General features: G+C 44.7%; 1 protein-coding gene across 1 annotated transcript in view; it reads right to left on the bottom strand.

Annotated features, from left to right (window-relative positions):
• Window positions 1-26,806, bottom strand: part of MAP3K6 (mitogen-activated protein kinase kinase kinase 6) — a 70,594-nt gene that overhangs the window by 26,501 nt on the left and 17,287 nt on the right. The window contains exons 3-13 of the mRNA XM_087727380.1: window positions 23,173-23,196; window positions 21,936-22,123; window positions 17,822-17,990; window positions 14,365-14,471; window positions 12,481-12,651; window positions 10,235-10,347; window positions 8,267-8,426; window positions 7,666-7,816; window positions 4,362-4,469; window positions 2,734-2,783; window positions 1,009-1,104 (exon numbers count right to left, since the gene is read on the bottom strand). Coding sequence (XP_087583506.1) covers window positions 1,009-1,104; window positions 2,734-2,783; window positions 4,362-4,469; window positions 7,666-7,816; window positions 8,267-8,426; window positions 10,235-10,347; window positions 12,481-12,651; window positions 14,365-14,471; window positions 17,822-17,990; window positions 21,936-22,123; window positions 23,173-23,196 — 1,337 coding nt within the window. The remainder of the gene's footprint in view (window positions 1-1,008; window positions 1,105-2,733; window positions 2,784-4,361; window positions 4,470-7,665; window positions 7,817-8,266; window positions 8,427-10,234; window positions 10,348-12,480; window positions 12,652-14,364; window positions 14,472-17,821; window positions 17,991-21,935; window positions 22,124-23,172; window positions 23,197-26,806) is intronic.

Raw genomic sequence — 26,806 nt, 5'->3', positions numbered from 1 at the left:
ACCCTAAACCTAACCCTAAACCTAACCCTAAACCTAACCCTAAACCTAACCCTAAACCTAACCCTAAACCTAACCCTAAACCTAACCCTAAACCTAACCCTAAACCTAACCCTAAACCTAACCCTAAACCTAACCCTAAACCTAACCCTAAACCTAACCCTAAACCTAACCCTAAACCTAACCCTAAACCTAACCCTAAACCTAACCCTAAACCTAACCCTAAACCTAACCCTAAACCTAACCCTAAACCTAACCCTAAACCTAACCCTAAACCTAACCCTAAACCTAACCCTAAACCTAACCCTAAACCTAACCCTAAACCTAACCCTAAACCTAACCCTAAACCTAACCCTAAACCTAACCCTAAACCTAACCCTAAACCTAACCCTAAACCTAACCCTAAACCTAACCCTAAACCTAACCCTAAACCTAACCCTAAACCTAACCCTAAACCTAACCCTAAACCTAACCCTAAACCTAACCCTAAACCTAAAACAAACCCTAAAACAAACCCTAAAACAAACCCCTAAACCTAATCCTAACCCTTATCTTAATTGAAATCGGCTTTCTGCCGCGGCGCCGTTTTAAAGCGCTCTTCTGTTGCCGCGCTGTTGTCGCGGTGGTGATGACGCGCAGTGATGTCGCGGCTTTAGCGACGCGCTTGTCTCCGCGGATAAGGGCTTCGCGGTTTTGTCGTGCCACGGCGATGCCCACCCTGGCCACGCCCACCCCAGACCCCTGAAGTCAAACCCAACTCTGATGCGGCCCACAATGAAATCGAGTTTGACACCCCTGCACTAGGCTCTCGGCATTTTTTTTGTGTATTGTGGTGACCAGAATTATAGGCCGTGTTTCAAATGTGGCCTCACTGGTGCAGTACAGAATGGAATTATCACTTCTCGTGATCCTGATGTTCTTCCTGTGTTGATAACAGCCCAGGACTGCACTAGCTTTCTTTCTTTGGGTCTTGGCTTCTGTTGGTACCCTCACCTCCTCGCCCCCACTCACCAGCGGCAGTGATTTTGGGTAGGGAAGTATAACTGGAAATCTTCAACTGTATGCCGCACATAAAGGAAACAGCATCGTTCGTCACACTTAGAAATACTGGTGCAAAAAAGAAAGAGAGAGAAGAAAAGAATTCAGGCACGTAGAAAACAGGCCTTTGGGGAGAAGGCGGCTTAGTCCACAGGAGGAGAACTTCAGTTTGGCAGGAATATCCATTCCTTCTTCTCACCAGTAAAAGCAAACACGCCCCCCCCCAAACTTGACTTATCCTTTCAAGATCCTTCATCTATGCTAGCCTCAAAAGCTTCCTGATCAGATATTACCTTTTTCTGTGCAGGGAATGTTGTATGAGCTGTTGATTTACTTTGCCTGAAAGTGTTTTCTTATCATTGTTTGACGATGCTGGTTCAAAAGCCTTTGAGATGTGAGCGCCCCCATAAAGACTGAACACCCCTTGGACAACCTGTTAAAATTAAGCTTGGGTCCTAAGTGATGGTGAACCTATGGCACGCATGATGCTACAGGGGGCAGGCAGAACTCTCTCTGTGGGCACGCAAGCTGCCGCCCCAGCTCAGCTCCACGGTACATGTGCGTGTGCTTCCCACCAGCCAGCTGGTTTTTGGGTCTCTGCCATGCATGCGTGGTGGGTGAGGCACATGCGAGAGAGGCATGTGCATGCATGGGGGTGGGGCGCAGGCAAGGGGTTGCACATGCATACCCAGGGGGTGGAGGGCAGAGGGGCGAATGCACGGTGGGCGAGGTGCACATGCATTGCATTACGCGGGCACGCAGCTACAAAAAGGTTAGCCATCACTGGCTTAGGACAGGGGTCAGCAAACGGTGGCTGTTTCCTCCCTCTGCTGCGGCTCCATCACCGGTCGGCGCTACAATTTTGAGAGGAGCTTCCGGTGGAGTGGGGGAGAGAGAAGCACAGTGTGCCAGGAGAATGGCAAGGAGAGGGTTTTCCAGTTGTCTCCACAATTGATAGGCCTTTCGGTTAGGACAGGTAGAGGAAAAAGTACGCCGCGCTAGGAGGAGACTCTATGGTGGGGGAACTGGACTTCCGGTCAGCTCCAGAATTGAATGGGGGATTCCGGTTAGGACCTTTGTGGGTCCCGGAGTTTTCTTTTCTGTGGGAAAGGGGTTTTCTTTTCTGTGGGAAAGGGGTCCAAATGGCTCTTTGAGTGTTTAAGTTTGCTGACCCCTGGCTTAGGAGATTTATGTGAAGGTTTAAAAAGGACGAGGAGATCACTTTTCATGAAAAGAAAGGTAACCCAATGCCTCTGACTTCCAGAAGGAAGTTAAGGAAATAATCTTACATTAAGTATTGGCAACTGAACCTATTGTCTGTGATTGCCACTTTGTGGAATTGATATATTCTCAAAGATCCAAATACGACCACTAGGGCCAAGGACAGAGATAATGCTGTGTTACACAGGCATTAAATTCCATTCGCATGATGACCTCGTTGCTGAATTAAAGAATTTTCTAATTTTGTGCGATAGGATGAACCATAAGTTAACCAAATCGTCTGAGTTTCCAGAATATGAAAAGTCACAAGGAAACTGATCAAGGTTGAACCCTAACCAAGCCTCGCAAGTTGGCAAAATGTGTGGCTTTAAGTGTGACATGTGCACAGTAAGCACAATTCGGATGCTGGATGTTGAGTTATGCAGAAGGCCAGCATTTAGATGCCCTCTTCAGAAATGGCAATGATGATCTCATTACCTGATTCCACGGATGGAGGATGCAGGAAAGGTCCAGGTGGAAATTCCTTCCTATAGAAGCCAAGAGAAACACCCAATAAGTAAGTAAGTATAATCTTTATTGTCATTGTAGTTAAATACAACAAAATTGGTTGCAAATAACCCTAGAAGCAAAATTCCCAATCACTGAAAATTGTAAGAACGGGTAATCCTCGCTTAAGGACCACAAGTCAGGTCATTAAACTCAGTCCCCAACTGAGCCGAGGTGACACAGTGGTTAGAGTGCAGTACTGCAGGCTACTTCAGCTGACTGCTAGCTGCAGTTTGGGAGATTGAATCTCACCGGCTCAAGGTTGACTCCGCCTTCCATCCTTCCGAGGTGGGTAAAATGAGGACCCAGATTGTTGGGGGCAACAGGCTGACTCTGTAAACCGCTTAGAGTGGGCTGTAAAGCACTGTGAAGCTGTATGTGAGTCTAAGGGCTATTGCTATTTCTCCCTTCTTTTCCTTGGCCCCGGTGGTGCAGTGGTTAGAATGCAATATTGCAGGCTGACTCTGTTCACTGCCAGCAGTTCGAGTCTCACCAAGCTCAAGGTTGACTCCGCCTTCCATCCTTCCGAGGTGGGTAAAATGAGGACCCAGATTGTTGGGGGCAATAGGCTGACTCTGTAAACCGCTTAGAGGGGGCTGTAAAGCACTGTGAAGCTGTATGTGAGTCTAAGGGCTATTGCTATTTCTCCCGAGGTGAGAGAGAAGGTGGCGCAGTGGTTAAATGCAGCACTGCAGCTACTTCAGCTGACTGCAGTTCTGCAGGTCGGCTGTTCAAATCTCACCGGCTCAGGGTTGACTCAGCCTTCCATCCTTCCGAGGTGGGTAAAATGAGGACCTGGATTGTTGTTGGGGGCAATATGCTGACTCTGTAAACCGCTTAGAGAGGGCTGAAAGCCCTATGAAGCGGTATATAAGTCTAACTGCTATTGCTATTGCTATTGCTCCCTTCTTTTCCTTGGCCCCGGTGGTGCAGTGGTTAGAATGCAATATTGCGGGCTGACTCTGCTCACTGCCAGCAATTTGAGTCTCACCAGGCTCAAGGTTGACTCAGCCTTCCATCCTTCCGAGGTGGGTAAAATGAGGACCCAGATTGTGGGGGGCAAGAGGCTGACTAGCTAGGAGAGGGCTGCAAAAGCACTATGAAGCGGTATATAAGTCTAAGTGCTATCGCTATTGCTACAACTGGAACTGGCAACTTCATTGCTAAGTGAAACATCCCATGACCCTGTGGACTCAAGACTTCCCTTCCACTGTGGTCATTAATCAAATCGTCCAGAGTCATCGAGACATCATGTGAGCATGGCTTGCAGTTTTACTGTCGGCTTCTCCATCAGCTCTGCTTGTCGGAAGCCAGGTGTGATCATGTGAACATGGGGTGCTGCAACAGTCATAAACACCCACCGGTTGCAAAATGCCTGAATCTTGATCATGTGACTCCTGGGGACCCTGTGACGGTTGTAAATGCACAGGCTTGCTTTATAGTGGCTTTTCCAATGCCGTTGTGACTTTGCATGGTTGCTAAACAGGGGATTCATTAAGCGAGGACTAGCAGGCAGCAAGCGGAAAAAAAGGAAAATGAAGTGAAACCTCTGAAAGTACCTCTTCCAGGGAACCGATGTAGCTTAGGGTCACTGATTTTCTGATCTCCTCGTTGCACACAGAGAGCTGAGACGGTTGGAGCACCTTGCTCAGGTCGAGAATCAACACCTGTTAAGAAAGGTCAACTCTGATGATTTTAAACAAGGGAAGATTCAATGAATTCCTCGAGATGAGGAGAAGGGTGTGAAATCACCAGGGGACAAGAGCAGCACAATATTTGGTTATCAGAAGGCCAGCATTTTGATGCCCTCTACAAAAAGGGTACCAGGAGGAAGAGCCTAGCCAGGTGGTAACACAATTGGTATGAGGGTTGAACTGGTAACACAATTGGGTAAGGGTTGAAATGGTAACACAATGGAGGTGAGGGTTGAACTGGTAACACAATTGGGTGAGGCTTGAACTGATAACACAATTGGCGCGAGGGTTGAACTGGTAACAATATTGGGGTGAGGGTTGAACTGGTAACACAATGGAGATGAGGGTTGAATTGGTAACAATGGGGGTGAGGGTTGAACTGGTAACACAGTTGGGATGAGGGTTCAACTGGTAACACAACTGGGGGTGAGGGTTGAACTGGTAACACAGTGGAGATGAGGGTTGAATTGGTAACAATGGGGGTGAGGGTTGAACCGGTAAAACAATTGAGTGAGGGTTCAACTGGTAACGCAATTGGGGTGAGGGTTGAACTGGTAACACAATGGAAGTGAGGGTTGAACTGGTAACACAATGGGGGTGAGGGTTGAACTGGTAACACAATTAGGGTAAGGGTTGAACAATTGGGATGAGGGTTGAACTGGTAACACAATTGGGGTAAAGGTTGAACTGGTACAATGGAGGTGAGGGTTGAACTGGTAACACAATGGGGGTGAGAGTTGAACTGGTAACACAATTGGGATAAAGGTTGAACTGGTAACACAATGGAGGTGAGGGTTGAACTGGTAACACAATTAGAGTATGGGTTGAACAATTTGGGTGAGGGTTGAACTCGTAACACAATTGGGGTAAAGGTTGAACTGGAAATACAATTGGAGTGAAGGTTGAACTGGTAGGACAATTGGGGTGAGGGTTGAACTTGAGAATCACTGCCTTTATAAAGCTATCCCCATGCAAGCAATGCATTGTAAGGAAGGAGAGTGACTTGAACTATTGCTACATGCAGACGCAAAGTGGGGAGGGGAGACCAAGACAGAGGTCTCTGCCCCAAAGGAACGTTCAGTCGGGGTTTCTACATTGTAAGCTGGGACAACAGAAAGGGGAGAAACACAGCTAGGAAAGAGAAAGAGAGACAAATCGTAACAAGAGGCAGGTTACCTGGAGTATAACTTATTTCAGCAATAACAAAGCTGGGCTCCTCCAGATGTTGTTAAACTCCAACTACCATCAGCCCCAGCCAACAGGGCCAGCGTTCAGGGATGATGATGCGTGCTGGACTCTAACATCATGCGGAGGGGCCATGGCTTAAGCAACCCTGACCGTTAAGGAGAGTGCTAAGACTCAGCGCAGAAAGAAACCTCTGGCAGGAGAGAGAAGCCCATCATGTTCTTGAGCTCTGCAGACAGCTGTTCTGCAAAGCTTGCCCTGAATTCGCTTAGTTGAACGGAAGGAACATGAAACAACAAAGGAAGTGGGAAATTTCCAAATATCCGAAGTCAAGCTGGGTAAACGTTTTGCATTATCTACAAAAAAAAAGAGTCTTGAGTTGAATTCAAGGTACTTCAGTCGGTGTGAGCTTAAATGGACTCCGGAAGATGATAGAGGACAGGAAGGCCTGGAGGAACGTGGTCCATGGGGTCGCGATGGGTTGGACACGACTTCGCAACCAACAACAAGAAGTTAAAAAGAAATCTTGAAAGGAGAGTTGTGAAAGAGCTGCCTGCAACTGGCACTGTTTTCAGCAAGCACAAATCTGAATAAACGTAGGCATTTTCCATACATAATATTCGTGGCATTTTTGTGTGCAAGTGTCTTTTATACAGGCAGTCCTCGACTTACGACCACAATTGAGTCCAACATTTCTGTCACTAAGCGAGACAGTTAACAACTGAACAGGTAACAACTGAACAGGTAACAACTTAACAGTTGTCAAGTTAATTTTTCCCCATTTTACAATGGGGTCGCAAAAGGGATCGCGTGACCCCCAGGAAACTGCAACCGTCATAAACGTGAGTCGGTTGCCAAGCATCTGGATTTTGATCACGCGACCACAGGGATGCTGCAACTGTCGTAAATGTGAAAACCCGCCATCGGTCACCTTTTCCAGTGCTGTTGTAACTTCAACAGTCACTGTTGTAAGTCGACAACTAACTGCATTTTATTTATTTCATTTTTTACACACTAGTTTTGCAAACACTTAGATATTTAGAATTAGACATGAGCCGTGGTGGCACAGTGGTTAGAGTGCAGTACTGCAGGCTACTTCTGCTGACTGCCGGCTGCCTGCAATTTGGCAGATTGAATCTCATAAGGCTCAAGCCTTCCATCCTTCCGAGGTGGGTAAAATGAGGACCCAGATTGTTGGGGGCAATAGGCTGACTCTGTAAACGACTTAGAGAAGGCTGTAAAGCATTGCAAAGCGGTATATAAGTCTAAGTGCTATTGCTAGGAGTCGTGGTGGTGTATTAGTTAGAATATAGTATTGCAGCTCTGACTCTGCCCAGAGCAAGGAGTTCGATCCTGACTGGCTTAAGGTTGACTCAGCCTTCCGTCCTTCCAAGGTGGGTACAATGAGGACCCAAATTGTTGGGGGGCAATATGCTGACTCTGTAAACCGCTTAGAGAGGGCTTTAAAGCACTGTAAAGGGGTATATAAGTCTAAGTGCTATTGCTATTTCTCCCCTCCTTTCCTTGGTCCTGGTGGCGCAGTGGATAGAATGTAGTGTTGCAGGCAAACTCTGCTCACAGCCTGGAGTTCGATCCTGACTGCCTCAAGGTTGACTCAGCCTTCCATCCTTCTGAGATCGGTAAAATGAGGACCCAGATTTTGGGGGGAAATATGCTGACTCTGTAAATCGCTTAGAGAGGGCTGTAAAGAGGTATATAAGTCTGAGTGCTATTGCTATTTGGCATGATGGTCCCAACCATCACCCCATCGCATGTTTTTCCCCCAGGGCAAAATTGAGAGAGATTTTTAAAAAAAACCAACAACCACAAATGCTGTTTCATGGTTGAGACCAGAAAGCCCAAGTTAAGATTTGCTCGTATTCGAATGTGATCCAGCTCAGTAGCTTTCCCATCAGTCTCAATGGGACAATCCAAGTTCAAGAATGGTATTGCTTTAAACAAGCAGGACTCTCAGCTTCCTTACCGAACAGCTCTCCGTGGAGACGAAGGGCTGGCAGGACTCCATTAAAAGCCCCAGCCAGAAATCAACCAGTTCTTGTTTGGGTGACCACGTGTCAGGGGCCGTGTTGAAATGATTGTAGATTGTGTAAGTCTCCTTGATGGAAGTCAAGTACCTGGCACAAGTAGAGAAAAGGTGAGACAAGAGGTGGAGAAAAGGGCCAACGCAGGTAGATATTTATTGATTTATCTTATTTGAGCACACCCAGAACAATAGAATAACTGAAATAGCTTATTCAGTAGCTCATTTCACCATTTTCCAACTGTGCCACAATTTGTGTTAACCGCCTTTGCCTTGAATGAGCCACAATCTTTAGGTTCATCACACAACACAAATAAACGAAACTGAAGTCGAGCATATATTATGGCTTAGTGGTGCACCAGAAATGACTTCTGCCAGATTTACTCGCTCCAGAAAACGAAAGTAGGTCAGGCTTACTGATTTCAGAGTGGTGCTTGCCCCGGTGCCCACTTTGACAATTTCCTCCTGATTACTTCAAAAGTATTAGCGACGTCTGACGTCCCTTTCCCCCACTTTCACAAGATGAAAAGTCAGCACTACATACCACACAGGAGCATTCAGCTTGTACAGCTTTTCAGAGGCTTGGATGATTTTGTCGAAGTCGCCTGTTAAGATGCTTGCACCAAAATAAAAGCCTACATCCCAATAGTGCTGCATTTTTTCCAGGCTTCCCTTCCTCCCCAAAACGCAGCTCACCTTCATCCCTGCCAGAAAAAAAGAAAGGTTATTTCATGAAAGATATAAGAATTTTTTAAAGAAAACCCCCTCTTTGGTACCAGCCTTTGGGCTAAGCCAGAAGTATCAAACTCAAGGCCCGGGGGCTGGATGCAGGGTGCCCACGAGGCCACCCTGGAAACAGCAAAGGACTGGCCCATGGTGCTTCTGTGTGGCCCTCCTGAGCTCCGTTTTCAGCTATGATGGCCTCCTGCAGCCCTCTGCCAGTGAAAACAGAGCTTGGGGAAGCCATGTGCACCCACCTCCCAAGCTCCGTTTTTGCTGGCAGAGAGCTGCAGGAGGCCATTGCAGCTGAAAACGGAACCTCGAGTGATGTTGAGCTGGCCACCCCCCCTCCAAGGTCAAATAGAACCCTGAATGAAATTGAGTTTGACACCCCTGGGCTAAGCCAGCCTTGTCAACTTTCAGAGGTGTGGACCAGTGGGGAAATTCATTTTTTTTACTACCAGCTCTATGGGCGTGGCTTGGTGGGCGTGGCAGGGGAAGGATATTGCAAAATCTCCATTCCCTTCCCACTCTGGGGCCAGCCAGAGGTGGTATTTGCCAGCCCTCCGAACTACTCAAAATTTGTACCACTGGTTCTCCAGAACCTGTCAGAACCTGCTGAATTTCACCTCTGGTGTGGACAATAACTCATCTTAACGGCGACAAGGTCGAGAAACACCAGGTTGAACAATATAACCATGCTGGATTTGCAGCTGGATTTTTGTTCAAACGCCACTCATTTGATTTCCTGGGTAGAATGTTGTATTTGGCATCGCCTGATTCTTAACTTCAGGGATGTGCAAAATTCACTGAGTCAGAATAAATATGCCAGGAATGTTTACAACCAATTTCTGCTTGGGTGGATTTCCTTGTGTTAATTGCTCAACCAGCCCTGAAGCAGTGTGAGTTCTTCCGGTTATTCCATTCCAGAATCACTGAGTTTTGCACCTTCTTTTCATAAAAAAATATTCGGTTAAAACGATCAATCAAGAACTGCATTGCTTTAAAAAAAAAACTTTGACAAAAATCCAGGACCAACCGTTTTATTGCACAGTCAAATTTCACGGAATTTTGCAGTATAATATTCTGTCGTTTTAAAACCAGCTACTATTTTAATTGTTTTTATTCAGCTTTTCATTTACTTAGATTTAGTTTTTAATCGCGGATGTCCAAAAATTTAAATAGGGGAAGTGATCAGGCAAATGAAGCTTCATCTCCCTTTTTTTTACACGTGTCACAAATAAAAAGGAAACAGGTTTTGATTGTGTAGACATGGTTGTAACATATATTCCACCCCCCCCCCCCTATTTCCTGTGGACGTCCCCACTGTAAATTACTATCCTTAAGTGTCCACTGGGAAGAAAGGCAGGATCTGAACTGAATAAGGAAAGAAATACACAAAAAAAATATTCTCATTTAAGGACCCCAATTGGGAACAGCAATTCTGTGGCTAAGTGGATACCTTTGTTAAGTAAACCATCAAATGACCATGACGTTAAGTAAATCACCCACGGTCATTAAGGGCAACAATCATGTGATCATGACTTGCGACTTTTGGCCACTTTTTCCAAGCTGACTTGACACTTGCAAATGGTGATCATTTGAATGATAGTTGTTAACTGAGGACCAGATGTACTGCGCATCAAGAAACCCATAAACATTCACGACAGCGTATGCTCCAAAGAAGCATTGTTCATTTTTGTCCCAAATGACTAACATGCTAACCACTCTTTCCTCCCTTCCTATCTGCCCAAATGAATATAGTAAGTTACAACAGAGAACAATCTCACACCGATCTGCCGAAGCTGCATAGAGGCTTCAAAACTATGGCCTGCAGCGATGAGCAACACAACCGAATTAATTCCAGCATGAAGGCTTGGCTCGGTCAGAAAGGCCTTGTGGTACCTGGGGAATTAAAGCACAAGGATGAAAAGTAACCCTTTCAGTGTCAAACATTTGGTAATTTGACAGGTACACTGCCTATTTTCGAGAGGGGTAACAGAACAACAGAGTTGGAAGGGACCTTGGAGGGCTTCGGGTCCAACCCCTTCCTCAAGTAGGAGACCCCAGACCATTTCAGACAAATGGTCATCCAATATTCCAGTATGGATTCAAAATTTTTAGCAACCGGTTCTTTGCCTGGTTCCTGGGTGGGGGTAGCCATGGTGGGTGTGGCCTACTTTGCATCCTGCACCATGGGGGAGGGGGGCTTTTTTGCCCTCTACAGGCTCCGGAGGCTTTCCTTGAGCCTCTGGGAGGGTGAAAACAGCCTCCTACAGCCTCCGGAGACTGGGAACAGGCCCATTTCCGGACTTCTGGAACTTCCAGGAGGCCCATTTTTTGCCCTCCCAGAGCCTCCGCGCGGCCCCTGCACTTACCTGGCATCAAAAATGGGCCGCGTGGAGACACCTGGGAGGGCCAGGGTGGGTGGGGCCAGTCAGTTCTTACAACTACTGGTTCGGCAAAGCAGATGTAAAATTAGCATCTGGTTCGCCCAAACCGGCTGAATCCCACCCCTGGAGCACCCATAACTTCTGGAGGTAAGCCATTCCACTGATGAATTATTTTGTCAGGAAATTCCTCCTTAATTTCCATCCATTCCTTCTTGTTCCACCTTCAGAAGCTTTGAAGAATAGGTTGACCCCTTCTTCTTTGTTGAAACCCCTTAGATATTGAAACACTGCTATCATGACTCTCCCGTGCCTTCTTTTCCTTAGACTAGACATAGCCAATTCCTGCAACCCTTCTTCATATGTTTTAGCCGCCTATCCCCTAATCATCTTTGTTGCTGCTTCCTTCTTGATAATCATTCTGGTCAAGGAAGAAATATTTTGTGTTGGAGAAATGGAGAAGTCCTTTGGCAACTCCCAGAATTCTCCACCTGTGCTGGCTGGGGAATTCTGGGAGTTGAAGTCCAGACGTCTTAAAGTTGCCAAGTTTGAGAAACATTGACTTACGTGGTCATTACAGACCCCTTGAAGGGATAACTGTTTCACTTACGGGATACACAATTCAGATCCCAACCCATCTTCCTCTTTCCAGTTTGCCTCAAAAATCCATATTTTTTTTCTCCTGATTGCCCCCAGGACCCATCTTGCTGTCAATTACAGCTTTCACGAGCTGCTGAAGACCACGTGTTTCAAAGCTTCAAATCGATATCACCTGTGGTGAGCTGCCAGGAAAAGGTGCGCGTTACTCTCATAAGCCAAGAAAATTAAGCTTTTATTGGGATTGCAAAAGTGAATACTCCGTTGCCCAGAATGATTTGCACGAAGGTCAGCTACCTTAGTTGGTTTACAAATGGGTTTGCCGGCAACACATCAAGGGGCCACTCCCTCCTTTCACAATCCCACCACTGCAGCCCTTACCCCTCTCAAAAATATGTACTTTGTTTAAACAACTATAGTCAAATGAAAATGGAGGCATGATGATAAATATCTGAGTTAAAATACTTGAGGTAATATGAATTATGCCTGATGACTGTTGAAGAGATGCACGAAAGTTTTTTGTAACCAACTGATACACTTTCTACAGTATATAAGAAAGGAAGATTGTATGTGTTGTGTCTGTTTTGAAAATTAAAAATTAAAAAAAAACTGATTAAGAAAAAAATATGTACCCTGTTTCCCTGAAAATAAGACCTCCCCGGATAATAAGCCCAATCGGGCTTTTCAGTGCATGTGCTAAAATAAGCCCTCCCGGAAAATATTGCAACACAGCATGCTCGCTGCCTCCTGCACCTCAAAAATAATAAGACCTCCCCGAAAATAAGGCCAGGTGCTTATTTCAGGGGTCAAAAGAAAACAAGAACCTGTCTTATTTTCAGGGGAATACGGTAGTGTATCACCAAATGTTCTGAGTCTTCATCAAACAATTCAGTAGTGACTCCAGTACAGTGGTGGACAGATATGGTTTCCTGCCCCAAAGTTAAGGACAAGACAATATTCCTTTCACATACTGGCTTTTTTAATATCTAGCTACAGGTGTAGTTAGAATGATTTGGGAAACGAGGTGGGAGGATTTCCTTCTGTTACTCACCAAAAGAAGGCCTTGTCTCTCTTCTCGGGATCCGTGAACCCAGAGTCAATGAACATGTCTTTGTAGATGCGGCCACACATGCAGTACAGGTCAGGTGCCACCCCTTCGGGCTTCTCCACCAGAGGCAGGAGAACAGAGAGAGCTTTCTCGCGGTCCCCAGGTTGGTTCCGCCTGCAGAGATATCACATACAGATTGGTCACAGAGTTGGAAGGGACCTTGTAAGTCATCTTAGTCCAACCCCCCTGCCCAAGCAGGAGACCCTGCCTTTCTGAGAAATGGCACTCCAGTCTCTTCTTGAAAGCTTCCAGGGATAAATCTCCCACAACTTCCGAAGGCAACTTCTGTTCCTTTGGTTGATTGCTCTCACTGTCAGGAAATTTCTCCTTATTTCCAGGTTGAATCTCTCCTTGGTCAGTTTCCATCCATTATCTGGCCTTTGGGTGCCTTGGAAAATAGTTTGACCCCCTCCCCTTTGTGGCAGCCCCTCAAATATTGGAAGACTGCTATCCTGTCTCCCCTGGTCCTTCTCTTCACTAGACTAGCCATGCCCAAAGCATTCTTCATATGCTTTAGCCTCCAGTCCCCTAATCATCTTGGTTGCTCATCTGTGCACTTTTTCTAGAGTCTCAACATCTTTTTTATCGTGTGGCAACCAAAACTGGATGCAGTATTCTAGGTATGGTTTTACTAAGCCTTTATAGAGTGCTATTAGTACCTCCCTTGATCACTAAGCTTCACTAACAGAGAATAATACACTCAAAAGGGAACATTTTCCTTACATTTACTAAATAGAGAGGCACAATTTTTTTTGTAGATGAGATGCTTGTTTCCAAAGTACCTGCCTCTCAATAATGATCAAAAGTTAGGGAGGTATTTGACTAGCTGTCATGGCTAGTTTGGTGGTACTGTTTGGTGGTACTGTTTTGAACAGAGACTGAGAAAAGGGACAGTTTCATTTTAGAATAGAATAGAATTGGATAAGATAAGATAGAATAGAATAGAATTCTTTATTGTCCAAGTGTGATTGGACACACAAGAATTTGTCTTTGGTGCATAGGTCTCAGTGTACATAAAAATACATTCATTAAGAATCATAAGACACAACACTTAGTGATAGTCATAGGCTACTAATAAGCAATCAAATTATACTAGGAAACAAATAAAAACAATATAACTTGAAAGAAGCAACAACATGGTTATAGTCATGTGGGAAGAGATAAGTATTAGTAAGGATGAGAAGACGACTAGTAATACAGCCTTAGTAAATTATTTGACAGTGGGAATTAGTTGTTTAGCAGAGTGATGGCATTCGGGGAAAAACTGTCCTTGTGTCTAGTTGTTCTGATGTGCAGAGCCCTATAGCATCATTTTGAGGGTAGAAGTTGAAACAATTTATGTCCAGGGTGTGAGGGATCTGTAGTTATTTTCACAGCCCTCTTTTTTTTATAAGCCACTATATAGGTAATCCTCAACTTACAATCACAATTGGAATCAGAATTTCCCATTGGGACCCTGATGACAACTGGACATAAGTCACTTTTTTTCAGTGCCATTGTGCTAGTTGCTAAACAGATGTTGTAAGTCGAGGACTGCCTGTATGGGGAAAAAATCCATTCACCTGGTTATTCCTGCTTTGCATAAAGTTAATTAGCAAGGGGAAATTTGGAAGTGCAGGAACTTCCAAGATCTCCCGGAGCCTCTTCCCTGGAGAAATCTACAGCAACGTGCAATTTGTGTTCTTGTGCTCTGCTTCCCTTCAATTATATTACACCTCTCTCTGCAGCCCTGTAAAGAAATTCTGGTTGCCCAAGAGAGTCCCGATGGCCGTGGGCATTGAGATGATCAAAACAAGAAACCTGTCCTTATTCACGGAGGAGTCTCACCTGTCAAGAGCAAAGGCGTAGTGGAAACAGATGTTGTGCTGCTCGGCAACACTGCATGTTGGCAGGGTTTGGAGAGTCTCCACAAGGGTGATGATCGCATCACAGTCCTGTAGAAGATAACACCGAGTGACCATACTTAAAAGACTTAGAGCAGGAGTGTCAAACTTGATTTCATTGAGGGCTGCATCAGGGTCGTGTTTGACCTTGGGTGGCCGGGGTTGGTATGGCCAGGGTGGGCGTGGCCAACTCGACATCACTCGTGTCAGGGGTTCCTATGGCAGCCCATGCACTTTGCCAGCAAAAATGGGCTCCTGAGCTCCGTTTTCAGCTGCGACGGCCTCCTGCAACCCTCTACCAGCAAAAACAGAGTTCGGGAGGGCCTCATGCAGCCCTCCCGAGCTGTGTTTTCACTGGTAGAGGCACCGTGGGCCAGTCCTCCACTGTTTCTAGGGTAGCCCTGCGGGCCAGATCTAAACATCCTGCGGACCAAATGTGTCCCCTGTACCTTGAGTTTGACACCCCTGGTTGTAGACTAAGGAATCCCAAATTTTAACAAGCCTGGAACTAAACACAAAACCAAGTTTACCCAAGTCACATTTTATCAGATCTTTAGTATGAAGCCAACCAAACTCAGAAATGCCTTGAGGTCCATACAATATATTGGCCATATTCTATGTAGAAAACTCCCTATTCAATTCTTTTGCATTCTCCTTGCTGGCACGCTTCAAAAGTTCTGGATTTTTTGTCTTTTCTGTCGCCACAGAACGAAAACGGCAAATTACTAATTGCAAAAAAAACAACCCTGCTTAATGGCCACCACAGCTTATAACTGTACAGCTAGTCCTTGACTTACAACCACAATTGAGCCCCAAATTTAAGTGGTTAAGGGAGACATTGGTTAAGTGAATTGTGCACCATTTTACGACCTTTCTTGCCACAGCTGTTAAATGAATCACTGCAGCTGACAAGTTAACAACCCGGTTGTTAAGTGAATCTGGCTTCCCCATTGACTTTGCTTGAGAGAAGGTTGCAACATAGTAACGGTCATAAATATGAATCAGTTGCCAAGATTCTCAGTTTTGATCACACGATCATGGAGAGGCTACAAAGGTCGTAACTTTGAAAAATGGTCATACGTCACATTTTCCATGCCATTGTAACTTTGAATCATCACTAAAGGAGATAGCGAAGACTATATGTAATTCTGGGCTCAATTTACAATTGTATGTTGAGGACTATCTGTATGCTTTTCTTTCTATTGGACCAAACCCCACGGATCTGCAGTGAAATATCTGCTTTGGGTAGTATGTTGAGTGATGAGAAAGCAGAGGGGACAGGAAACGGGGACCTAGAATAGTAGAAAGTTGGATTTTATGCTAAGAAAGCATTTTAATTGTTTCAGGAAGCCCAAAATTTCAACCACAATTTGATTATTCTTTAATAGAACAGAAACCCCAGGACGTAAGCAAGTTTTTCTTTCTTTCTTTTTAGTTCAGCAGAATTAATCGAGAAGTTGCTTATCATCTAGACCGGTACTTCCCAAATTTGGGTAAATTACTCAGAATTGAATAAGAGTGGTTTTTCTTGGGGTAATAACATACAAATCCATTAAGCCATGACAACAAGCACCATTTAAATTGACTTAAAGTGTTTTATCTTCCTTGAGTTAAAAAGGACTTTCTGATAAACAGTTTTGGGAAAGGAGGAGAAAAGTTTGGAAAGTGCTGATCTTGACCCTTTTACTGGATCTTAATAAAAAAAAAACCTCCCTCGAGGCTTCTTAGTTATCTTCTGAAGGAACACTACTGCTATCCATGTCAACCTTTGCAAATGCCATTTCCTGCTAAAAAGACTTAAAATTTGCAGAAATGAGAAAATGGAAAGACAATTTATCGGCTGGAATTAAAAGCTGCTGTCTAGGATTGTTGGGCACTCCCAAGTGGGACACTACAAACACCTGGTTCCTAACAAATTTAACAACAAAGGCAAGAATAGATTGACCTTTATTATTGCCCAAAATTCTCTCTGACTAGTAACTAAAATCAGTGGGAGTAAGAGTCTGGACCAGTGGTGGGATTCTGAAATGTTACCAAGGGGTTCTCTGCCTGGTTGCTGGGTAGGCGTGGTCTACTTGGCCTCCTGCACCATGGCTGGGGCAGGGGGCATTTTCACCCTCCCCAGACTCCGGAGGCTTTCCCCAAGTTTCTAGGAAGGAAAAAACAGCCTCCCTTGGGCTCTGGAAGCCCTCTGGAACTCAAAAACGGGTCCATTTTCAGGCTTCTGGTACTTCTGGTAGGCCTGTTTTACACCTTCCAAGGAATTGCTTTCATAGAAAGTAGAACTCTGAAGCAGAAAATTTCCTCAAGGAATGATTTATTGAATACATCATATTGGCACAATTGGTGAAAACCAACTCTGAAACCCACAGGTTTTCACCATATTAAAAAGAGAACGTCTTTCCCCTTCCCCAAGTCACTAATCACATGGTCCAACTGTGGTGTTGGCTAGTTGCTTGGTTACTTCGCTCCTCCTCTCCCCAGCCACCTGTTGGAATGACCTTGGTTCCTACAGGAAAACTTATTATTTTGACGACGACACCCCAGCTAACTATTTCTCTCCCCGTCCCAACTAGTGGCAGCCCTGAAGCTGCTAATGGCAGCCCTGCAGTTGCTATTAACATGGTTGTTAAGTGAATCTGGTTTCCCCATTGGCTTTGCTTGTGAGAAGGTCACAAAAGGGGATCACATGACTGCACCATTATAAATATGGGCCACTTGTCAAGCGCCTGGATTTTGACCACATGACTGTGGGGATTCTGCAATGGTCATTAAGTGTGAAAAACAGTCATGTCACTTTTTTTCAGTGCCACTGCAACTTCATCACTAAATGAATGTGCCAGGCGTGCAGCAGTTCCTTTAAGAATCTTTGGCCTGCCACACTCTCATTAAGGGTGGGAGGGATAGCAAGGGGTAGAATGTGTTGTTTTCAAAATAAAAAATTCCTTTCTAAAAGCTCAACGTTATTCTTTGTCTCCGCACCTTTGCACCTGACCGGAACCAGCTGGGTGGAGATGCCAGTGAGAAAGAAGAGGATTGGACCATGTGATGGATTTGTGGTCGTGGGGACAAGATCATGAACTTTAAACTGGGTGGAATCCCAGGAAGTTTCAGAATTGGGATTCCATAGCATGATGCCAACATGTCTGTTTTATTAAATTGGAACTTTAAGGATAGCTCTGCCTTGGACTCTGATTTAATTCTGCATGATATTTGGAACGCTGACAGAATGATTGTAAGACTACCTGTACCTTCACAGTAGCCAGGTAAGAGAGGTACCCAACTAAAGAACAGAAAAGTGAAGAAACTATGGCTATGGTGGTGTTGTGACAACCATTCCTCCTCGTTTGCAGTTACCTGTGAGGAGGTGAAACCCAAACAGCACCGAGAGGTGAACTCACCTGAGCATCTCGGTAGGAGAGTAGGAAGTTCATGACAATGTCTAGGCTCAGGCACTCCACGCTGTCCAGGCGCTGTAGAATGCTGGTCAGTTCACGGCTGAGCTGTTCCCCATGGTACATTTCACGAGCCTTCCTGATGTCACTGCGGATCATCTCCCGGAAGTAGCCACTTGGGAAAGCACACATACAATACATGGGGCATTAATGCTTCCATCTTCTCCAGGGAGGTGAGTGGGTTTGCTCACTCTCATGTGACTCACCAGCATTCAAGAGCCATTTCCAGGATGAGCAAACACTAAATTTGAATCAACTGTAATTAAAGACATGTTTAATTAAATGCACACCTTTTTTCTCTCCCTAGCTTTTCTTTCCAGATCAGTTCAGGTGTTGATCCATTGATTGCAACAGGAATTGACTGACCAGCTTGTCACCTCAGCCTGACATTGTAGGCTGAGAGACAGTGATTGGCTCAAAGTAACACAGTCGGCTTGCAAGTCATGCCTAAGGCGGGACTAGAACTCCCCCATTTCCTGATGATTAGCCCAAAGTCACCCAGCTGGTTTTCATGCCTAAAGTGGGATTAGAACTCACAGTCACTTAACCACTAAACCAGTGGTCACCAAGTGGTGGTCCGTGGACCACTGGTGTCCCATAAGAAAATTTTGGTGGTCCGCAGAAAAATTAGCATTTTTTATATTGCACTAAATCATGGGTCCTCAAACCCTAACCCTAACCCTGGGATGGATACATGCAATGAACATTTGTGTTGCTACAGAGAGTCTCCCTCTTCAGGGTCTTTTTATGTGGGTCAGAAGGGGCAGAAATTTCGACTTGCGGTCTGCTTCAGCCTCCTGGTGAGGGGCTTCGGGTGAAGGCCGGAGGGAAGTGCCGCTGGTGGCAAAGAGCTGGAGAACCTCGTTCCAGTGGGACTGTATCATGGCCTGGAACTGGCTGACCATCTCAGCCCTCTGAGCCTCGAGGCGCCAGTACCTGGCCTTGCACTCCCGCAGGTCTTCCTTCTGCTTGGAAAGCCTATGCTCATAGTCCTCAGTAAGGCGCTTCTGCTGAGCCTCCTTCTCGGTCAGATCCAATTTGAACTGAGCTGTTTTGCCAACTCTTTCTCATGATGGCTGCTTAGCTCCAAAAACTGCTTCCTGTTGGGGCCCTAAGGAGCCCAGGTGGGCAGGGGAGGAGTGGCTGGGAGGGAATGGGTGAGTAGAGGCTGGCGAGGTGCCCCTTGATGTGAGTGACATCGAGTTAGCCACGTCCACCCCAGTGGTGGGATTCAAATAATTTAACAACCGGTTCTCTGCCCTAATGACCAGCAGGGTAGGTGGGGCTTGGTGGTCATGTGACCGGGTGGGCGTGGCCAACTCAACGTCACTCAGATCGATGGGCGCTTCACCTTAGCTGTGACAATGTAATAAGGGTTAACCAGAGAGGCAGTTTCTGTAAGCAGGGCAATAAAAATTAGGCTAACACCAAAGTGTTTCCTTCCTGCCTTCCTTATAGGATTAGCCCTGTAAAGTGGGGGGAAAAAACAAAATGAGATTTCTTCCAACAACCAGTTCTCCGAACTGCTTAGAAAGTTACCAGCTGGTTCTCCCGAATAGGTGCGAACTGGCTGAATCCCACCACTGGTCCACCCAGTCACGTGACCACCTAGCCATGCCCACCCAGCTGGTCATTAGGCAGGTCCTATTAGTGGTCTGTGGGATTTTAAATTATGAATTTAGTGGTCCCGGAGGTCCGAAAGCTTGGTGACCCCTGCACTAGACTAAACTGGTTTTCAAATGCTGACAATATGGTTGTTAAAAGATGAGGGGGTAATATGCTCCCTTCACATAAAATTATAACACAACGGCAACTTTTGCAGGGGTGCTGTGGCCTCAAGTCGTATAAATGTGAGTTTTTTTTATGAAGGGAGGAGTACGGATTCTCCAAAGAGTTGTTCCTAACAAATAATTTCTTAAATAAAAGGAGAAGGTGGCATGCCCACTTTTCTAGACATTATGTCTATGACAAGAACACAGCATTTGAAGCAAATCTCTGGCAACACATCATGCTTTGTTGTGGTGACAATGGTGAGGTTTACCACAACTTCCTGCCATCTTGACTCCAGGACAATTTTTGAGAACAAGAAGTAGGATCTGAAGACAAAAAGAAAGAGCTCCTTCTGTTTTATTTTGGTTGCTGCTTCCATTTCATATTACACTGTCCATATGAGCTGCCTACATCAAAGCAGCTAACAATTTAGTATGGCCCAACCTTGGGTGCTAAAGGACCAATCTTCAGGAACGAATAAAACATGGAACTGGGAATAACACCATCACTCAGACTCCGTTTTTCACCGGTAAAGCAAAAATGCATGATCATTTTTATCACCAAAGAGATAATAACAGATGTTTGCAATTAAGAGAAAGTTGACTTCCAACCCATTTCCCCATTTGACTTCTGCTGACATGGTACCACTCTTAACAGACGTTTGGTTTCAAAGGAAAAAAAATCAAAATGAGAAGTTTGACACAAGCTGAAACGTGACACTGTGGGGAAACTCTAGATTTTGAGGAAACGTGAGAAGGCTTCGTGGCAGTTTCCTAAGGAAGTCTAACTAAGTCCTCAAATTACTCCAGAACCTGAGATCAAACAGTTCAAAAGCTCTTGCTCTGATTGAAGTTCAGGTTTGGGAGGTAATACATACCTCCAAAAATAGAAGACTGATCATCTTGTTTCTCACATGGGATTCCAAAGAATTTTGGATATAATCTCCGGGCTTTCAATCACCAGTCTTCCTGCTTAATTTAGGCAGAATTAAAAGTAGACAGTAGAGTAGTCCCTAGCTACTATGGGTATCTCAGAATTGTTGTGGCTCTCCAGCAGCTAGTGGAGCTGGCAGTAGATTCGGACAGTGAGGAGGAACATGGGCCAGTCCTGGAGTCTAGGGAAGGCTCTGACGAGTGCTCTGTGTTGGAAACAGAGAGATGGCCAGAGCCATCTGACAGTTATCAGCTGCCTTCAGAGTCAGACTTCAGTGAGGCAGAAGAACAGTTGGAGCCTGTTCCCAGTGTGTACATGTGCAGAGTTACCAGATGAAGGGAACAGCTAAGAGACATGGGTTGACTTGGGAGTAAGGCCACAGGTGGACGATGAATGGCCCCTCCCAGAGGAAATAAAAAGGAGCAAAAGGGGAGTGGAGTTTGCAGGAGACAATTAGTTTGCTTGATTGGTTCGTGACTCTCCGAGACTCCTTGCCAAGTTTTGTAGATATCGGCCTGTCAGCTCTCTATGCCAGAGAAGGTCTGTGACTGTAAATCCTCCCTTGAAAGACTTTTTCTGGATGTGAATGAGCAGAATTCACAGCAAATTAATAAAAGGGGTTTTTGTCGGGACCAGGAGTTTGCTTCATGCTTTTGGGAAACCTTGGTCAGAACAAGAATGGCTTCTTTGCGCTCGTTCCCTCTTTAATATTATATGGTTCATTTTTAACTCTATTTAAATCTCTTTTGCTCACCTTCTGTCTTCTTTGCAATCTACAAAATACACACATCTATTCTTCAGAGTCAGATTAAAGATCCATCTAATCTCTTTTCTTTCCAGGGTAGGCAATAAAGGACATGGGGAAACTCAACCGCTTCTGTCTGTTGACGTTCCCAACAATAGGTATTGAGCTAGATAATTCCATGAATACCGAAAATAATACAGGAACCAAAGACATATTTTTGAGAGTGTATCTAATCACTCTGAAAGATTTACAAGCGGTCTGCCACTATTATCTTATTTACAAAGTCGTGCTTCACATTCCTGCTGAGTTAACTCATCCATCAAGCCAATTGTTACACACATAAATGAGCACAGCCCAAACTATTCAAAAGTTGCTTGTCCCTGCCTGGGATATAGTTTCCAGGTTCTCGCCTCTGAAGAACTGAGTTTGGAGGTCTTCAAACTTGGCAACTTTAAGACTTGTGGACTTCAACTCCCAGAATTCCTGGCTGGAGAATTCTGGGAGTTGAAGTCCACAAATCTTATAGTTGCCAAGTTTGAAGACCCCTGCTCTTGCCTCTTCCTCATATCAAATTCCTGATCTGAAGTAAAAAAAGAAGGAAGGGACCATTACCTGGAGCTGACAGACGTGCCCTCTAGCAGTTTAGCAAGTTGCGCTGTGAGTGGATTGAAGACAGCTTCCATGTTGAAGTTGGACTGGTAAAGCTCAGTCAAACACATCATGGTGCCGACATCACAACAAAAGACCTTCTTCTGGTTTGTCACCACATATGGGATGAAGGTATAGCTCCCGTTGCTATCCTAGAAAAGATACAAGAGATGTCGGTACAGAAATCCCATCCACCTCCCATTCTTCACTCCATAAATGTCTCTTGCATTACAATACTTTTGTTCATGGTTTCCCAACCATGGCAACTTGGATGGACTTCAAATCCCAGAACTCTCATCAATGGCCATTCTGGTTGTGGATTTCTGGGATTTGAAGTCCAGATTGCCAAAGTTGGGGAACAGGGCTCTTAGTGACTAAACATTTTTGTTCGGGACTCAAAACTGCGTAAATGATGGAACTGGGATTGGGTGACTCTTCATTTTACTTTGGTCATAATGTATTTACAAAAGAGGTTGGTGAATTTAGGATGGATTGAAGGTTGAAAACATTCCACCAGTCCCTCATTTCCACCCTACACCATCAGCTCCCAATTTTTCACTTTCTATGGCCTATGAATTCACCAGAGCTTGACTATTACACAGGCAATCCCCTTCCAGCAGTGGTGAAATTCAAATTTTTTTACTACTGGTTTTGTGGGCATGGCTTGGTAGATGTGGTGTGGCTTGGTAGGCGTGGCTTGGTGGGTGTGACAGGGGAAGGATACTGCAAAAACTCCATTCCTACTCCACTCCAGCAGAAGGATACTGCAAAATCTCCATTCCCATACCATTCTAGCCAGAGGTGGCATTTGCCAGTTCTCTAAACTACTCAAAATTTCCAGACCCTGTCAGAACCTGCTCGATTTCACCCCTCTCTTCCAGTGGTTTTTTTAAAACTTATCTTGTAGTTTGCACACTGAAGAATCTTTAAAGTACTGCTATTTCTAAGGTTTATTTATAGTTCTTCCCTGAACTCCAGGTGTGCGTATTTTATGATGTAATTTCTAACCAATATTTGACAAAGAACTTCTGTATTTGAAAGCTGATCCACAACAGACCATTGGCTGTTGTATCCATTTTACCCAGAGAGTAGGAATAGGAGTAGTAGGAGAGAAGGAGAAGGAGAGTCAACCTTTTGGATAAGCAATCCCAAAAATAGAAAATAGAAACAATATCATGAATAACAGATAAGCCAGACTTACCGAATTCTTCTGAAAGATCACATCCTAGGGAAAAAGAGAACCAGGAAAATATATCAGAAAGTTGCTCACTGCAAAATATGCCAGAAGGTAAATGTTGTGTAAAAGAGATGATTTCAGCAGCTGTAAACCTATTATACTAAGGACCCTTTACAGAAATAGATTCCCCTGACCAACAGTTTACAAGTGCAGGATGCTCATTTTTTAACAACTTAGCCAAACTGGAGGTATAATAACACCTAAATAAGAAAAGTGTATCCTGACTGAGAAGAAAGGGATGCCATGGCTATTTTATTGGGCAGAGTACTCTGCAATTGACCAAACCTAGCCTTTTTCATGCATTTAGAGCTGTGATGGTGCAGTGGTTAGAGTGCAGTACTGCAGGCTACTTCTTCTGACTGCCAGCTGCCTGCAATTTGGCAGTTCAAATCCCACCAGGCTCAAGGTTGACTCAGCTTTCCATCTTTCCAAGGTGGGTAAAAGGAGGACCCAGATTGTTGGGGGCAAGAGGCTGACTCTGTAAAACCGCTTAGAGAGGGCTGTAAAGCACTGTACGGTATATAAGTGCTATTGCTATTTAAACCAAAAGGTCCAAAGCTTGAAGTAGCTGTATTCTCGCAACTTGCTGAACCCATAAACCAAGCGGCCGCATTGGAGCCCAGCCCTTTGTGCCAACAGAGTCTGCATGGCTAATATACGGTCAACCAAATCATCCGATCTAGAAAATTAAAAGAAGCAGAGTTAAGCAAGGGGGAAATCTGTTATGCAAATACAGCTACAGAAAGCTGAAGGAACAAAAGCTACAAACCACAGCTTCCAAGGACCATAGAACTAGATCAGCTTTAGAACAATTAAAGAGTCATTGCATAGCATCCTTTCTTAACCTAATGCCCACCCCTCCCCGATGTGATGGACTCCAATTTCAATAAATATACAGAGAGAGGAAATGCATTGTCATCTGTCAACATCTGGACGGTTCGATTTTCAAATCTTTGCTTGAAGGGTAGTGTTTTTCAATCTGGACAACTTTAAGACATCTCAAATTTATCAGCTAGTGTTTTTTACATCGCATAGAGTTGCTTTTGGTGAAACGAGCAGCTATATACCATACTTTTCAGAGTATTGGACACCCTTTTGTCCCCCATAAAAGAGAGTGAAAATGTCAGTGGGTCTTATACACCGAATACGGCTTCCTGAACCCCCACCCCCAAAATTCCATTTTCACCAAAAAAAAATGCAAAAATTGGGTGTCCAGAGAGTTTGGGAGGCCTGCAGAGTAGTCCTGGGGAGGGCAAAAACTATTTTTCTTGTTTTCCTCTTCAAAATCTTGGTGCATCTTACAGTCCGAAAAATATGGTAAATTAGTTAGATGGATAAATGTCATGATTCATTTCCTGATTTCTTTAACCAAATTATTTTTCTGGGAGCTTCTGATGAATCTTAATAGGGAGACACACCTTCCTTGTGGATGCAAAAGATTTAATCTAGTTTTAAACCTGCATGTCCTAAGGTGTATACAGGTAGTTCTCGACTTATGACCATAACTGAGTCCAGAATTTATGTTGCTAAGTGAGACATTTGTTCAGCCTCGTTTTATGACCTTTCCTGCCACAGCCGTTAAGTGAATCATTGCAGTTGTCATAATAGTAACCTGGTTGTTAAGTGAATCCAGCTTCCCCATTGATTTCGCTTGTCAAAAGGCTGCAAAAGGGGATTGCATGATCCCGGGGCCCTGCAACCGTCATAAATAAGAGGCAATTACCAAGCATCCAATTTTTCATCACATGACCATGAGGAGGCTGCAAATGGTCGTAAGTGTGAAAAATGGTCATGTCACTTTTTTCATGCTGTTGTAACTTGGAATGGTCTCTAAATGAACTGTTGTTAAGTTGAGGGCTACCTGTATTTAGCACTACATAACATATTAGGGGACGCAGTGGCTCAGTGGCTAAGACGCTGAGCTTGTCGATCAGAAAAATCGGCAGCTTGGCGGTTTGAATCCCTAGCGCCGTGTAACGGAGTGAGCTCCCATTACTTGTCCCAGCTTCTGCCAACCTAGCAGTTCAAAAGCACGTAAAAAATGCAAGTAGAAAAATAGGAACCACCTTTGGTGGGAGGGTAACAGTGCTCCGTGCGCCTTCGGCATTTAATCATGCCGGCCACATGACTACAGAGATGTCTTTGGAGAGCGCTGGCTCTTTGGCTTTATAACGGAGATGAGCACTGCCCCCTAGAGTCGGGAACGACTAGCATGCATATGCGAGGGGAACCTTTACCTTCAACATATTAGACATAATTAAGTATAGATCCTTCAGAATGCTTGGAAATAATCCAACCGTTCTTTTTGGAATTCTTCCCAAAGTATTACACGGCAGTTGCTGTTAGTCTTCACAAAGGGCAGAATTTTCATCCTGTGGAGTTTATCTTGGAAAAATAACTTATTACAGCCCTGGGTGGGGGAGAGGATCTGATATTTAATGACGTCTTGGTCAATGAACGGTTATTTTTATCTATTTAAGAGGCACACGGCTGTTTAAACGCAAACACTAGCAAACCGATCTGTATCCCGTACGTCAATTTTAAACAGAAGTAGCTTGGTAGTAGAGTGCTCAACCTGGGATTACTCATACCGAAAGCCGGCTGATAGAAATCAATGGAAACAGATTTGGTCCTGATTTGTTTTAGCTTCACTAATTTCAGTGGTTCGGCCTAAGTGTGGATCCAATCAATTATTAACCACACCAAGTTGAAAATTGGTCGGCAGCAACCGAAGAGCAGCCGCCAGCAATATATATATTTTTGCAAGCTCGCTCTGAGGATTTGCACATGTCCTTGAGTGCAACGGAATCTATTTGTGCTTCTGATTCTGAGATATGACGCTGTCTGTGCGTGGGGTGTGGGTATGTGTGTGTGTGTGTGCAATTCTTTCTAATTAAAAGAAGTGGGGACAATAAAAGACGCAGATAACATCACACCAAGCTGCAATTTGTAATTGCATGGCAACATTGCAGCCACAGGAAGCACTGGTTAGCACAAAGATGACAACACACGACAGCAGCAACGGAGACAATGCAGGTAGTCCTCAACTTATGACTGCATTGGTAGCCGAAATGGATGTTACTAAGCAAGAGAGTTCTTTAGTGAGCCTTGCCCCATTTTAACGACCTTTCTTGCCACAGTTGTTATGCGAATCATTGCCAGTTGTTCTGTTGGTGACCCGGTTGTTAAGTGAATCCGGCTTCCCCATTGACTTTGCTTGTCAGGAGGTGGCAAAAGGGGATCGCGTCACCCTGGGACACTGCAATCGTCATAAATATGAGTCAGTTGCCAAGTGTCTGAACTTTGATTGCATGACGGTAGGGATGCTGCAACAGTTGTAAATGTGGAAAACGGTCATACACCACATTTTTCAGTCCCGTTGTAACTTCAAATGTTCATTAAATGAATTGTTGTAATTGTTGAATTGTCTAGCCTCTTCCATTGCATACTACACTTCTGGGTTATCCAAGGCCTGTAAAAAAATCTGCCTATTAACCCAAAGGTGGTTTTTTCAGGAGGCAACTGGACTTCCTTGTTTTTTCTTTTGAAGACGTTTCGCTTCTCATCCAAGAAGCTTCTTCAGTTCTGACTGGATGGC

This window comes from Thamnophis sirtalis, unplaced genomic scaffold (assembly GCF_051295495.1).
Source record: "Thamnophis sirtalis isolate CommonGarterSnake01/CBP01778 unplaced genomic scaffold, rThaSir2_p1.2 scaffold_13, whole genome shotgun sequence".
Classification (NCBI taxonomy): Eukaryota; Metazoa; Chordata; class Lepidosauria; order Squamata; family Natricidae; genus Thamnophis; species Thamnophis sirtalis.
This window is presented reverse-complemented; position numbering and strand designations above follow the sequence as displayed.